Genomic DNA, 16,395 nt, shown 5'->3' on the forward strand with positions numbered 1-16,395 from the left:
ATCGGTTAGCGGTTTTCAGGGAGGTCGAAACTCTGTAGTAAATGCAACTTCCAAGTTACAATCTGTGTGATCATCGGTTCGCTTCTTTCATGGTCAGTCTCCACCCGTCTCTTCAAGTCGGCGTACCCGCTACAGCTCAATATAGTTTAAGCGGGGTCATATTCTGTAGTTTATGCCTTCTGCAATTGTAAGAAGCAGACCTGGGTGGTCCCATATTGCGTATGTGTAATATATTCGGACCTTTATTTTTATCAAAAAAGTCTAAATATATTACACATACGCAATAGAGGACTTAAATTAGATTACTTAGAAATATTAGAAATTAAAAAGGCAATTAATAATAATTTACAACTAATAAATACGCAGGTAAATGATTTTTCTAAAAGTCTGTTGTTAAATATGTTTCCAATCACTCATCATCCCGGATCCTTTTTGACTGTGACTGCTAATTAACAAAAAAAAATAAAGCCACTTGAGATCTACCCAAGCTCCTTTGCATAACCGTCAAAATTTAATTTTGTTTAGTAAATAGTGTTTAAGTATTAATCAGTCTCGATAAAGAAGCGGTTAGCTTCGAAACCGGTAGACATTATAATTAAGTTATAATAAAATATCATAACTTAATTGATATTAGTAATGTTAGTAAATAACCACTCACCGACTACTTCTGTCTACCGGTTTCGAGACGTACCCGTCTCTTGGTCAGGACATACACTACAATTTAACAATCATGCGAACAACACTACACCACACCCACTTAGTACTATTCACATACACTATCACTACACATGCAAAACATGCAGAGCGAGTTGTTAGTCCCACCATGCTTTTGGGAAACTAAGCATGGTGGGACTAACAACTCGCTCTGCATGTTTTGCATGTGTAGTGATAGTGTATGTGAATAGTACTAAGTGGGTGTGGTGTAGTGTTGTTCGCATGATTGTTAAATTGTAGTGACCTGACCAAGAGACGGGTACGTCTCGAAACCGGTAGACAGAAGTAGTCGGTGAGTGGTTATTTACTAACATTACTAATATCAATTAAAATGTTTGACCACAAAGTAAATGCTTTGAATATAAATAATATATCATAACTTAATTTTTATGTCCGAGTGATTTTAAAACAAAGTTACATTTTAATTAGAAAATAAAGCTCTTTTCATTTAAAAATTCAACTACATTCAAACAATTTCCTGAGGAATGAAATGAGGATTGCATCGCCGTGACAACCTGTGCCATGCCCGTGGGGTACAGCTAGTAGGCGTAGCAACCTTTGTTTGGATACAAAAATGGCCACACTGCCGAAGGTAGCCAGGCCGGTGCTTATTTACAAATTATTTTTGTACTAAAATCATACGAAATTCAATGAAAAAATACAAAAAAAATAATTTGGCAATGATAAGATAGTTTTTTGTCAGCAAATTACTTGAATATCTTGGGCATCTTTTGATTTTATACTATTGATTTCGTTATGATTGTATGAAATCTAGATTACTCTTCTTAACTCGAGTGATACAAACAGTTATTTTTGTTTGTATTTTTCATTTATTTAAAACAAATACAATAATACATACATAAATAAGAATAAGTACAAAAAGAAGCAAATTATACTTTTTGCATTAACCCAACAGAGTTAGAGTATTTCCCGGCAATGGCCACTGTAGGAGCTGTGAAGTTAATACCACAATGAATATGGCAGTATGATGTTGGCAGGTAGATAGCAGACTCTAGCACCATGCAGCAGGCCGTGGACCCTCTGGCCACTACCAGCACGGTAAGCCATCACCCCTTATTACTAACAAACCACTCCACCAATACCACCGTACCACCATACCAGCGTGGGCAACGTCACCCCAATTTAAATACCCATATCGGAATGGTGGTTATTCAATTTCTAATTGAAATATTGTCAAAAGTATTTTTCGCTCTGTCTAGTTTTTTTGCTTTTCGGTATTAATATCTTTTCGGTCATGAATCAATTTGTTTATGACCCTATTTCTGCAATTCCCTAGGTACTTGCATAGTACCCCTTTGCAGAATATCCCAATTTCACACAACCCACCGCTAATGTGAACTCCACCAATATCACCAATGCAACAACAATGCGTGCAACGTCACTCTAATTAATAAAAACCTTTATCTAAATGGTGGTTATTAATATTTAATTGAAATATTGTTGTCTCTAGTCTTTTTGCTTTCCGGTATTGATACATAAACTTCATAAATCAATTTGTTTACTACCCTAATTCTGCGATTCCCTAGGTACTTGCATAGTACCCCTTTGTGAATATCCCAATTTAAACAACTCACTTGTGAGAGTACCACTCATTTGTGCCAAATGGTGGTACTCTGTTCCCACAAACAACATGTTAATATTAGAATAATTGCGAGTGTGTCCATAGCACTAGTACTAATGTTGGGTTGTTATTTTAGCCGGGAGTGGAGGCTGTGAATGGCACCCCCAATGCGACTCCGCACCGACAGGGGCGGATGACCAACCAGCTTGCCGTGAGTATAGATATAGATATAGTAGAGTGTAGAGTGTAGAGTGTCTCCCGGCGGGTCGTGCTCAACATGCTCCCCCGTTGCAGTTTCTCCAAAAGAACGTGATGAAGGCGGTATGGAAGCACCAGTTTGCGTGGCCGTTCCACCAGCCGGTGGACGCCAAGAAGCTGAACCTGCCCGACTACCACAAGATAATCAAGCAGCCCATGGACCTGGGCACCATCAAGAAGCGGCTGGAGCAGAACTACTACTACTCGGCCAAGGAGTGCATCCAGGACTTCAACACCATGTTCACCAACTGCTACGTCTACAACAAGCCCGGCGAGGACGTCGTGGTCATGGCGCAGACTCTGGAGAAGCTCTTCCTCACCAAGGTACCACTTATTACATCATCTTCATATAGTTCCAAACATAGTGGTACTCTTAAATGGGTTCTAGCCGACCCCATAACTCAAATTGAATATAATTTGAAAAGAGGTGTTTTTAAAACATTTTATGAAATTTATGTTTCATTTCTTCATTCGTGATTTACAGTTACTTTAATTTTTAATTTTTTGACTAGTAAATTGAGCTTGAATTGATTGGATTGGCAGGTGGCGCAGATGGACAAGGATGAGAAAGAGCTGGAGTCGGCGAGCGGCAAGGGGGGGGCCAAGGGGGCTATCACGGTGGGCGGTAAGAAGCGCAGCAGCGCCTCCCCGGGCGCGAGGGCCCCGCGCCCCGCCGCGCCCGCCGCCGCGCCCGTCACCCCCGCGCCCGCGCCCGCCGCGCCCGTAGGCTCCACCAACACCACCACCACGCAGCAGCCCACCACCACCGTGACGCACACCGGCCTGCCGCAACAGGTATCCAATCACACCCCCTAACTTTTTTGCATTTTTTTACAAATGGTTTTTCGAACAGTGTAATTTTTATTATTTTTTTATTCCGTAATTTAATTTGTTTTTTTTCACACTGATACACGGTATATATTCATAGATTTACCTAAATTCCATTATCATATGTTATATACTGGTCAGGTCAGGTGTCCAAATAATCAGCGGTATGTATGAGGATATGCATGAATGTGGAAGAGGCGAAGAAAGTTCGCAAAGACAGAGTGGTCTGGAATTTTATTCTCTCTGCCTACCCCTACTGTGAAGCGGCGTGATGGTTAGTTAGTTAGTCTATGATTATGCAACGTGTATCTGGCCATATAATTTCAACAAATAATAAAGGGATAATGTATTGAAAAATTTTAATTCTCATAGTTTTCTAAAAGGAATTTTGAAAAAAAATTACATTTTACTTCCTTCTTAATTTCACTTACCATTTTATTTTTAATTTCATTAATTGATTCGGCAGTCATTTTGTGGTAAAATCTATCCATTTTTGATTAATGTTTTACTTAGTTTACTTTTAAATAGTGGTATTTACTAAGCAAAACATTAATTAAAATTTTTATTTTTAAATAAGGTTTTATTTGAGATAATTTTTTAAATATAATACGTAATGGGAGTAATACTATGTATCCGTCACGCTTCCTTCATATCATACATGACTAGATGTATGGACATATATCAGGACAGACTGGTGTTCCATTCTGCCTCCCCCCGGAGGCAACAAGTGTTTGTGAATAGAAGTGTAATGTATTGTTTTCCCTCAGGTGGCCGCACAGCCCGCGGGCTTCCACGTCGCACAACCCGCCAGCCAGCAGGGAGCCCCCACCATCACCACAGTACAACTGCCCCAGACACAACCCGCCAAGGTACTGCACCCTCTTATAGAATTGCATGCAAACTGGTCTTATCATTCCCGTCTTGTCTATCGAGAATCTCGTTAATTGATTCTTCAATCACTTAAAAGCATTGTCACACAACTCTAAAATTTAGACTTAGCTTCATACGGTGCTTGAAAATGATGCGGAATGCATCGAAACACATGTCACAATAGATTTTAAGAAAAAGTGTTTACTAAGTAAAACTTAAATTAAAAATGTGAAAATCTTTTGACATATAATTTTTTTATTTCAATCTGCTGATTTTTAGTAAAAGTTCTAAATAATATATGTATAAACAATTTTCCTAGTAAAATGACAAATTTTCAGATAGGATGTAATAATTTTATACAGATGCGTAGTGGCTAACATGTTTAGCTACTGTGCATAAAGGTTCCCGAGTTTAACCCTAGCATACTAAGGTATCATAAAAATTACGACGGCAAAATGACGATTCCTCGAAAAAACAATGTTGGCGTTATTCCCACGCCCCCTGCTTCACAGTGTCTTCCTAATGTACCTTTAATTTTTCATTATTACCTGATCTCTTAAACTCAAACAATGTTTATTACTTGTAAAATAGTAAATGTTTTTGATTATCTTATTTATTCCCGTTTTATTTCATATTTTTTACGAATGTTTAGTAACAACGTCACTTGAAGGACAGTTTAGTAATCTAGGGTTAAATAAACATAGATTTATTTCATATAAAAAATGCATATTTTTTTTGATGTAAAATATATACATACACACACGTACGACATAACAATTTACTTTTTGAAAGGATAATGGGCACGGAATTAGAACCAACCGATTGATCTGATTGTTGTTTGTAATTAAATAAAAACAATTTAAATTATTTATCAAATGGCTGGGAGCCACAAGTCGGCAATTATTTATTCTCTGGCCCCGCAGCTCGGCTGTCCAAACTCAAAACACAGTAAGGGACATTTTTTTTGTAGTACGTTTTTTTGCATTTTTGGACTAAGTAGATTCTACTTAGTCCAAAAATGCAAAAAAAACGTACTACAAAAAAGATGTCCCTTACTGTGTTTTAATTTTGGACAGCCGAGCTGTTTATGGACCTAATGATGATTCATTAAAATTACAGCTTGGTATACTCCAAAAATTGGTGTAGTTATTGTGCAAAGTAAAGTCTTGCGCCCGTTGTCCTTTCCAGAGGTGGGTTGAGTTGTGTGTGAGTGTGGCGTTGTGACGGTGTGTGAGTGGTCCCGGCTGACTGTATGTCCCCGTTCCCATGTGCATAAGGTGAAGAAGGGCGTGAAGAGAAAGGCGGACACGACCACGCCCATGGGCAGCTCCTTCGAGGGCGCGGGCGGCGGCGCTGCGTACCACGCCGCCTCGCTGCCCGCACCCAAGTCAGCCAAGATCAGCACGCGCCGGGAGAGCGGCAGGCAGATCAAGAAGGTAAACACAAACTTTACTCTTTCACATCTCAACAAAGCTTTTATGGAGCAGAGACTCTTTCCATTTGTATGTGAGGTCCGAATTTGGACACAATCAAAATGTTGTAAATTTTACTAATTTCTTATTAATGTCAGTATTACCAAATCCGTGTCCGCCTCCTTAGTGCAATGGTTAGCGTGTTTAGCTACCATGCTGGAGGTCCCGGGTTTGATTCCCAGGGGGGGGTGAAAATAAATATTAGTGATTTTACACTCTAATATTTATTTAATATTACCCTGGACTGGTCCCTGAAGCGCAGGAGTGATCGTCTTGCCTTCATGTAAGTATGATTAAGATTACACTGTGTCAATACAATGCAGTGCCCTATGCACCATTAGGTGCGGATAAGGGCTAGAAGAAGAAGAAGAAGATTACCAAATGGGGGTCATAATTTTTGTAATATACTAGTAGCAACACATTTTAGTGGCGCTGTAAACCCATGGTAAGCACATTTGCCTACCGAGCAGGAGGTCCCGGATTCGATTCCTTAAGGGATTTTTTATTTAAATAATATCACTCTGGATCAGATTTGCAACTTGACTAATCACCTTGTCTTCGTGTAATTAATGATCAAGATAATATTTTGTCCGTACAACGCATTTCCCTATGCGCCTTCGGGTGCGTAAGGGTGAGAAGGAAAAAGATTAGTATTGTGGATCTACAGGTCAAGGTTTCAACCCTCCCTGACATAACTCGATTCCCATCAAGGATTTAACCAAAAAAGTAACTCCCTAACTATCTAATGATATTTTAGCATGAGATGAAATTTGTTAAATTTTTTAATTCAAGTAATACAGTATATGTATACTGACACAAGTATAAATAATACATTTTTGAGTGGAATATTGTTGCAATAACACTCATTTGGGAAGAACTTGAACCGTGTTTGTGGTAGTATTTTTCCAAATTGTGGTAAATTGAACGTTTGCGTGTTCAGCCGGCTCGAGTGCCCGAGGAGGGCTTCCCGGCGGGCGGAGGCGGCGCGCTGTCCCCGCTGCTGGGCGCCTCCACCTCGGGGGCGCCGCACGCCGCCACTCCGCAGCAGCAGCAGCAACAGCAGCAGCAGCAGCTCAAGCTGGCCAAGGAGAAGCTCAGCGAGGCGCTCAAGTCCTGCAACGAGATACTCAAGGAGCTCTTCTCTAAGAAGCATTCGGTGAGTGCACGCAGTCTCTATATTTATAATCTTCACCAATTATTATATACACCGATGTATCATCGCCAAATCTTGTATTGATGTCTGCACACTTGAATACAAGTCATATATTTCAAATATTAAAATCAAACGCTGATTTTTAGGGTAAGTTATATATTTTATTTTTAGAAAACATAAAAATTTTGGGCATTATCAAACTATGTACATGTTATGTTTTCTAAATATACAACTTATAAGCCCCTAAAAATCAGTGTTGTATTTTAATATTCAAAATATAAATGATGAGTTCTACAAATTAAATGTCAAATCAACGAACAAGTCATGTATTAAATGTCAATTTTATAATTTTTATTTAGAGGAACCATTTTGTCTTCACTCTCAGGTTAAACATTATATCGGCTATTGTGTTCAGATTCAGTATAGGAGTCAGAAAGAGGAAATATTCCTTTTAATCAGTTTGAATGTAATGTTGAGAGTGAGTGTGTTTGTGCGCAGGGCTACGCGTGGCCGTTCTACAAGCCCGTGGACGCGGACCTGCTGGGCCTGCACGACTACTTCGACATCATCAAGAAGCCCATGGACCTGGGCACGGTGAAGCAGAAGATGGACGGGCGCGCCTACCGGAACGCAGCCGAGTTCGCGGCCGACGTGCGCCTCATATTCACCAACTGCTACAAGTACAACCCGCCAGATCATGACGTTGTCGCCATGGCCCGCAAACTGCAAGACGTCTTCGAAATGAGGTAACCGTCTTACTACCTTTTTCTTTTTCTTTAAACCCTTATCTGCACCCCAACGGTGCATAGGGCACTGCATCATATAAACGCAGTTTAACTTGATCGCTAACACACGAAGGAAAGGTGATCAGCCCTCCGCTTCAGGTACCAGTCCAAGGTAATATTGAATAAATATTAGAGTGAAAAAATCACTTATATTTATTTGACCCCCCCCCCCGGGAATCGAACCCGGGACCTCCAGTACAGTAGCCGAGTGTGCTGACCATTACACTACGGAGGCGGTCTTACTACCACTGTATGACAATTCCACCAACCAGTTGAGTGTGTCTAATCATTTTATAGGGATCTGTTCTTATCTCTTTTCTCTAGCTCTGTTATTGTTTTTATTATTTTAGTGTAGTTTTTCTACCCTGCTGACATACCCTGCTGACTAACTATGAGTTTAAAAGGGTTCTTTAAAACACAGCCATTAAGTCAAGAAATTTAAGAAATGTTTATTTTCAATTGGTCTTGGTGTTTGTGATGTATTTTTCATATTTACCTTCCCTATCCTTACTATACTACCTGCAGACAAGCTTTTAAAATAGACACTTTGCGGGTTATTCCTTTTAAAAAATTAAAATAAAGGTGCATCGATAGACCCCTTTTTTAGACTCAAAGGACAAAGCCTTCATTGTCTGAATAATAAGGGAGAACATAAAGGATGTAACTCTGGTTACTTAAATCCCCACTATTATACCAAAATTGTAATGATGCCTAGTGTGACATTATTAACGCGGTTAGCCGCAAGACTTACTTATGTTGTAACACACAATCTACATAGTTGTCCATTACTAATTGCGTGTACTTCGTGTTCAGATATGCAAAGATCCCCGACGAACCAGTCCACATAAACATGAGCATGGACAAGGCCAGTTCCGCATCCAGTTCAGAGTCCGCCTCGGAGTCTGAATCAGAGTCTGACTTATCGGAGGAAGAGAGAAGTAAAAAGCTCATGGCGCTCGAAAAGGAGGTGAGTCTGTTGCAAGTTGTTAACTCTATGAGTAATTGAAGATTAGGTGTGAGCAATATGCTGCACTATATAATGTGCTGATGAAAGAGATATGGGTTTTACTGCCTCCTGTAAAAAAATGGTTTTTGTAACATATCGCTCACTCCTTTCAAGAACGTCATAAATCAAAAAACTCGATTTTTCAGGAGAATGTTTTTAAAGTTTAAAAATATAACACAATGTATTAAAAATAAATATCAAGCCACTTTTTGAACTTTTCACTGTGCAACAGATCTTTTTAGGTAAAACCTGAAGGTTCTTTTTCCATTTGAATAATATTTAGTATATTTAGAAAAATAATTAAACTATACATTTTCTTCAAAATGCAAAAACAACATTTTCTGCCCCGTAGCGGGTAAATATTAAGCTAAAAATATGCCTCTTTTGCTGGGATATAGTACATTTTCTGGGCATTCCGAAAACATGCACAACTGAAAATTGACGATTTTTGATTTATGACGTTCTTGAAAGGAGTGAGCGATATGTGGTTTTTGTGTAAAGGTTTTTCTATTACGTAACTATCTAGCAAACTCTAAGGTCTAAAAACCACACATGTTTGCGTGATAAATTTCACTTTGGCTATCCAACGGGCATTCATTAACACATCTCGGACGGGAAAGGTACTTCTACCCGTCGGGTCGATTGATGCTCAAGGACTTGGCCTCATTTCAAAGGCAAATAGCAATCTCTTTATTAAGGTCTTAACGATAAACTAACTAACTAACCATCGCCTCGCTTCCCCGCAGGGGAACTCTTCTCTAGACAACGGTTAAAGAGCCTATGCAACCATGTGAGAACTATTTCGCCACCATTCTTGAAGTATTCTGCGGCAAAATTGTCAAATCCTAGAGCCTTTCCATTTTTCGAGGACTTAGTGGCATTCTTAATTTCTTACTTATCTCTCTTGAAACATCATTCACACATATTCGAGGAAATGTACTTATGTCACTAACGTTATCAATCGTATGTGTTTCATACACCACCTCGAAATACTCTTTCCATCTCTCTTTTATATCTTTCTCATTCGTCACCATTTTTCTGTTTTACGCTGCAATTGATTTCATACATCCATCCATGCTTAGACTTCAGGAATTTTTAAACTATTTCTCGGGAGTTTCTTAACTATATGTACATAATTATCAAATCCTGTCGCTGGTGGTCCACAGGCATAAAAAATATCCGTCCGTAATGTGTTCAAATACAATGCTTCTTCAAAAAATGTAGCGCCATGATCATTTGGACCTAAACGTTCATTTTATTTTATTTACGTACGTATTTGAATCAAAGAATAATTTGTTTTGCTGTCTTTCAGTTATCGGCGATGCAGGAGAGAATGAAGAAGCTGGTGGCGGAGACCGGACAGAAGAAAAAGACGAAAAAGAAAGTCAAAGAGAAGAAGAAGCCTTCAAATAGTTCCTTAAGCAAACCAAACGCAGCTGTCGCCTACCAACCCAAGAGCAACTCCATCAGCGAGGGGCTCGGGAAGCTAGGTATGTGCGCCTTACTGCTCTGGGAACATACAACCCGCCCCGCCCCTACTATAGTAACGAATTCTGGTCCCTCCGACACTTCTCAAAATTTTAATGTAATTGAAAAGATGATTCGGTTTATCTATAAAATTAACTAGAAACTACCCTTTCTGCCAACGTGCGATGTTGGCTGTTACAGATTTATTACACTTTTAGTTTGGGACACCGATGCTAGAAAATTCTTTGCATATTTCAATATTCAAAATATAAGTAGCAAAACAAACACTATTTTATTTACAAAAAATAAAGTTTATTTTGAAATTTTATTTAGAATATTTTTACATTTTAATACATGAAATTAGTTTCAAATAATATTGCAAATTGAATTCGTTGAAAAGTAATTATTATATTAGTTTCTAAATAACTGTTAAATATAAAAAAAAGGATTATTTCACAAGAAACGAAAAAATTATTTTCAAATGATTTTCTAGACTCATCAAACAAATCAAATTACCTTTGAAGCAACATAGTTAAATTTTCAACACTGTTGTGTAGTTTAACAAATTTGGAAAATAAGTAATTTAAAAAAAAAGTCAACCCAAGTTAAATTACAAATTAATCAAAGTTTTATTAGTAAATTTTCTTTAAAAAATATTTCATCACTAAGCAAATTTAATATTTCAGTTTATTTGAAACAAATAAAAATTAAAAAATCAACCTGATAAGTAGGGACAGTAGGAAGAAACATGGCAGTCCACAAATTTATCATAAATATCATATTTAAAAAATATATATATTTGGCAACCATCCAGTGAGATGGTATTTTATTTGCAAGTGAAATGAAATTTGTAAGTTGCTTTGTTTGCTTCCAATACCCTGGAGCGAGAGTTGCGGAATATTGGTTGTGGGTCGCCATGTTTTTGCACATCACACCACTATTTGTAGTTAATTCAGTTTATTATTTTGCATTTTATGAGTAATTTTTGCCTGTCTTTTTTATTAAATATATTTCTCTATGTGGTTTGAGCATTTTGTGTGTAAAGCATTTTGGAAACCCGTGCAACTAATGTTTATTTTATGTATAGAATATAAATTCCAGTAGTATTTGGACATTTTTAATCGGCATTGACAGCAAAATTTGATACAGTCCAACTTTGTTATGGTGAGACAATAAATACGAGTGTATTTATTACTATTGTTTTGTTTTACTTTTCTCTTTTTAATTATCGATGTTAAAGTTCACGAGGTTTTACTGTACTCTCACTTAGCCTGAATTGTCATTTTACCAAGTTATCATACCGAGTTATTGTAACTGGGTTATCGCTGTAATTATAATTTCTATAACTGAATTGATGCTGTAATTTAGTCATTAAAATGAAAGATTTATTATGCATACTATTATAGGGAGATCATTTCCCCTTTGCTCGTTATAATCTAGTTGGACTGCATTTGAATATATTTTTTGTAAAATCTAAAGCTGTACAATGCCCCTTACAAATATGAAATGATTTGTCTCGATGAGAATATGTAATTATTTTACGAATTGACGGATCATGCTTCCGCATGTGGGGGAGTGATGAAAGCAGCGATTGAACTGTTCATTTCCCCGATCCCTCTGTAAAAGTTGGATATGGTTTTATGATTTGTATTATGTGTTGAATATCCGCTGTAAATATTTGCCTGGCTCCTTGTTTCATTATCCATCTCATCATTTCTACCGAATGATCGACGTCCGCTGGTCTTTTTATTATTTTGTTTGTTAGTCGAGGCTGATATAGAAACAAATACTGGATATCCGCCCGAGGTCAACAGTGAACTTAGTATTTATAGTACTGGGTATTCTAAACAGTCGTGCGTGATTGTTGGTGATCTATCACTAGACATCTGTGCCTCTCCAGTCAAGTTAAGTCATCTAATTGTGGTTAAGATATTTTCCACTCCGGTTGAGAGTCGAGTTGAGAGAAATGATGAGTAGGTATGGAACAAGCGAGGGGGCGGATGGATTGCATCAGTGTGTGTGTCCGGTGTAGGTACGTCCATCGCGTCGGTGGCGCTCGGCGGCGGCGACACCAAGTTTCCCGCCGGCAACGCTAACAAAATATTTGACTCCGCCGCCACTAAAAATAACAAGGCCAAAGGTTTGTGTCCCCTCATATGTATCATTGTCCTACGAGAGGAACTTACCGATCCATAGGTTGGACGGACGCCAGCTCGGCAATCTCCCAGTCAATCCATGACCCAAACGACACCTAATAACTCATCATTACTCAATCTTAGGAGCAACATACATTTTATAATTTCTTATTTTGGTATAGAATTTCGTGATCACTGTATTTTTGAACAAAAATAAAGTAGCCCAATTTTTATAAGCTAAAATTATGATAATTTAGCATTTAGTCACTTTCTGCTGTATGACAACGATATATCTTTTTTATACCATTAAAAAGAGAATTGAGATTTTTACAGTGAGGAGTATTTTACCTTAACTTATTTTATACCCATTTATGAGATTGCTAGGAAGTTTGTGCAGCGCAGAATTAGAGTCTTTGGTAGATTTTATTTTCATTTGCTACAAATGTATGCAAAAAAATAAGAAACTGCTGTATCTAAAAACAATGTGTGGTGTTGAGTAAACAATAAATATGATATATCATCAAATTTCTATTCCTATAAATAATAATTGAGAATATAATTTGAGATAGTTGTAAAAAAGCATCAACTAATTTGTTTTGAATGTTAAAATTTTAACTAACTTCTTTTTAAATGGTCTTTAAATTATTTAGATAGAGTCTTGAACAGCTTTGAAAAATACATTAGTTTTTTATTTATTTTTTTGCTGTAGATTTTTGTTGAGAAATTTTATTTTCCTTGCAGCAAATCTATCATTCTTTTACATGCCTGTAATTATAATGTGTATTATTGTTATTATTTTGCTTTTGTGGTTGCAAAACAACCATTTGTTGCATTTTCTTGTGTCTATATTCTAGTAGGTTACAACTTCAAAAATATTTAAAAAAAAAAACATACCCGCTCAGATTTGATATATATATTAGTATATTGTTCAGTATCGACTGTAATTTTATTTTATATTAAAAATGTAGATAGTTTCCTTCTTGGGTATAAAACGTAATAACTGGGGGCATGCTCCTGATGTCGGGAGGATGAAATGGTACACTGTTGCGAAGTCTAACACCCTTCATTTCTCACGCGGCGCTTTGTGTCTTGTCCGTGCAGCGGGCGCGGGCGCGCGGGGTGGCAAGGGCGCGGCGGCGGGCGCGGGCAGCAAGCGCGGCGCGGGCAAGGCGGGTGCGGGGCGCGGCGGCGGCGCGGGCAGCGCGGGGCCGGGCAAGAAGAAGCAGGCGGCCGCCGCGCACCACCCGCCTGACTCGGAGGAGGAGGACACGGCCAAGCCCATGTCCTACGACGAGAAGAGGCAGCTCTCGCTCGACATCAACAAGCTACCCGGTAAGGCCAACCGTATTGTATCACTACCCCGATAATATAACCGTCACAAGTCTTTCTGGCTTACATTTGGCACTAACATAATTACTGCAAGTGTTTTTCTCCACTCGAGAGCCGAATATCATCTCTCAACTGTAGATATTAACTTCCTAATTATAACCGTAGATGTCGCCCATGCACTTTTTCTAGAACAAATTATATTTTTATGGCAGTAAACTATTTTTCTAATTTTGAGTAGTTTTGATGTCAATCATAAAAAAGATGAATGAAACCGGCCAATAACATGTGTAAGTAAGTTGTCTAAATACCCGTAAATTGCCTGTGAATCACCGATGCCCATAATTTTTATGGATGAAATATGTATTTTTTTAATCACAATTTGCCAATTGATATTGGAAATATTTTTCCATCGATTTTTTTTTGTATAATTATGCGACTAATGGAGGTTAATGCCTCATATGATGCCGAGTGAGTGAAGTTACATAGTTGGAGTATACGGGAGAAATGCGTACAATTCACTAGTTTGTAAGACCCAAATTATTTGATGGGAACTGCCAACTGATCCATCGGGCACTTTCTCCCGCAGGCGACAAGCTGGGCAAGGTGGTGCACATCATCCAGTCGCGGGAGCCGTCGCTGCGGGACTCCAACCCCGACGAGATCGAGATAGACTTCGAGACGCTCAAGCCCTCCACCCTCCGAGAGCTGGAGAATTATGTCGCGTCGTGCCTCAGAAAAAAAACCCGTAAGCAATACTGTAAGTTCCACTCGACATTTTTATCCCTCCCGTCTCCCGTCTCTCCGCCAAATCACATTTTAACGCTTCCATTTGTCACCCCTCCTCGGCTTATTACCACGACGAAATATTGTAATATTTCACCGGAAAGAAGAGCTCTTTCTCACTGGATTATTTGGTTGGTTGGGAAATATCGCTCAGTAGAGAAGTAGTTTCTATCGTGCTCGAGGTCATGCTCCATCGGTACCTGAAATAACAGTTGTAATGATTGCGCTGTTGGTGTAAAATGCAAGACAAAATGGCGGAAGGTTCAATAAATTGCCGCACCTTGAGAACTTGCTATCAAATAATTTTACCCAGAGATATCCCTTTTTTGTGAGAAAAAATATTTTTATCTGGTAATATTCCACTATGTCCCGTCTGTACCACCCGTAACTAACAGAGAGTGCTTTCATACTCCTGGCTTTCATTATATACATAGTGCATATTGTGTTTATAACACTTGTTTTTAGTATTTACACCCTATATTATTATATTTTATTTATCTTAATATATATTTATAAATTATTCTGTAATTCACTAGTGTGCTATATTTGTTTTATCTGTTTATTTATGCATTGAACACTAGTACGAACCGATACCCGGTAAACTCACATTTTGGGCTATTCTCCTACCGCATCCATTATTGTTCAAAATACACGTTTCAACAAACTCTGTTAGGCCTGCCATAATACTCCTGTAGATGTAATCTGGGCTTAGACCCAGGTTAAAAAAGAAGTCATGGAATCATTGTGTGCCACTACACAATTGCTCGCTTTGTGGCAGTAATTTTTTCTTACAGTCGAACTAATATAATTTAGGCAAAGTTTTGTCGACATATTTTTGCAAAAAAACATAAACGTAATTTTTAAATTAATCGGTGCAAAAAAAACACAAAATAAAAATGCTAAACGCTACTCCGAATTCAAAATTTTTCAGAAATTTTGTAACCTAACAAAATAGTTTAATAGCAACAGTGACAGTATGCGAAAAATGTTCAGATCAAATTACGATTATGACCTTTTACATTGTTTCATCGTTTGACCTGTCATGTTCATAGTAAGCATATGGAACTCTTCCAGAGTTATACTTAACCATAAAGATGTCTCTCTGGCACTAATGGGATTCTTGCGATATTTTACAAGAAATATTTTAACATAAACAAAGGGAAATATTCAGTGACACGACCGAAATGAACATTTTTTGTTTGTATCGGCTGTTTAGCAAACAATTACGAGGGTTTCCTACTGATGGTAAAATTATGAGAATCGTTTGGGTTAAAACTTTTTCAATAACGAAATACGCCAATTATTGGAACGGAATTTATGGCGAAAATTGAGTATTATCATTGTTCTAGTGAATGAACTATTGGTAATCTACCATATATTATTCGAGGACGATTCAAACATTTCGTTATTAATTTGCCATAATGTGCTGATAAGAGCTCTAGCTTCTGTGTTTGATTGCACTGGACCGGCACCCGTTTGTAAGACTGAATCGCCTCAAAAGAATAAAAATATGCACCATCAGAAAATACAAATATGAACAAAGAAATAATTTCCCGCACTTAGCTAGGTTTCCTAAACATAAACAAATAACTAAAAATAGCATCTATGTATTAACATTAACGGAGCGGTTGTTGAATAGCTACATACAATACACACATATCATTGCACTGTTAGGATATGAAGCCAAGATGAAAGCCTCTTCCTGCGTACAGCCGTACAGCCCCGTCCCACCGAGCCCCGGACAGCATTCCCTCCACAACCTCCAAAAATGTCATTGGAACTGAACACTTTTCTTGGCATGCTTTATTTTATATATACTTGTACCTTGTGAACTAACATAGTTATAAGATTTACCATCCAACTTATTAGGTGGTGTTTTCCGAGTCACTACGTCGTTTTATCATTTGCTCTTTTTTTTCCAATATTCCTAGCTGCATTTTATGAACTTGTTCATTTGAACAATTAAACTATAAGAAAAACATGTCAAAATTTTGATTCTTTTCATAGATTTCT

At 37.9% G+C, this 16,395-nt stretch overlaps 1 protein-coding gene across 10 annotated transcripts in view; it reads left to right on the plus strand.

Annotated features, from left to right (window-relative positions):
* LOC148303436 (homeotic protein female sterile-like) overlaps positions 1–16,395 on the plus strand; it is a 36,902-nt gene that overhangs the window by 7,288 nt on the left and 13,219 nt on the right. For 3 of the 10 annotated variants that reach the window (XM_088269904.1, XM_088269905.1, XM_088269901.1), the window contains exons 3-15: positions 1,713–1,773; positions 2,433–2,507; positions 2,591–2,878; positions 3,098–3,349; positions 4,150–4,251; positions 5,530–5,688; positions 6,665–6,880; positions 7,376–7,623; positions 8,476–8,629; positions 9,981–10,158; positions 12,168–12,275; positions 13,372–13,602; positions 14,186–14,356. In XM_088269904.1, coding sequence (XP_088126030.1) covers positions 1,735–1,773; positions 2,433–2,507; positions 2,591–2,878; positions 3,098–3,349; positions 4,150–4,251; positions 5,530–5,688; positions 6,665–6,880; positions 7,376–7,623; positions 8,476–8,629; positions 9,981–10,158; positions 12,168–12,275; positions 13,372–13,602; positions 14,186–14,356 — 2,221 coding nt within the window. In that variant the 5' untranslated portion in view covers positions 1,713–1,734. Of the gene's footprint in view, positions 1–1,630; positions 1,774–2,432; positions 2,508–2,590; positions 2,879–3,097; positions 3,350–4,149; positions 4,252–5,529; positions 5,689–6,664; positions 6,881–7,375; positions 7,624–8,475; positions 8,630–9,980; positions 10,159–12,167; positions 12,276–13,371; positions 13,603–14,185; positions 14,357–16,395 lie in introns of all 10 variants that reach the window. The other 7 variants (XM_088269898.1, XM_088269897.1, XM_088269899.1 and 4 more) reach the window with 4 other exon arrangements.

The sequence above is a fragment of the Brachycentrus maculatus genome, unplaced genomic scaffold (genome assembly GCF_059751285.1).
Source record: "Brachycentrus maculatus isolate JH-2025_06_01 unplaced genomic scaffold, ASM5975128v1 h1tg000368l, whole genome shotgun sequence".
In the NCBI taxonomy this organism is placed as follows: Eukaryota; Metazoa; Arthropoda; class Insecta; order Trichoptera; family Brachycentridae; genus Brachycentrus; species Brachycentrus maculatus.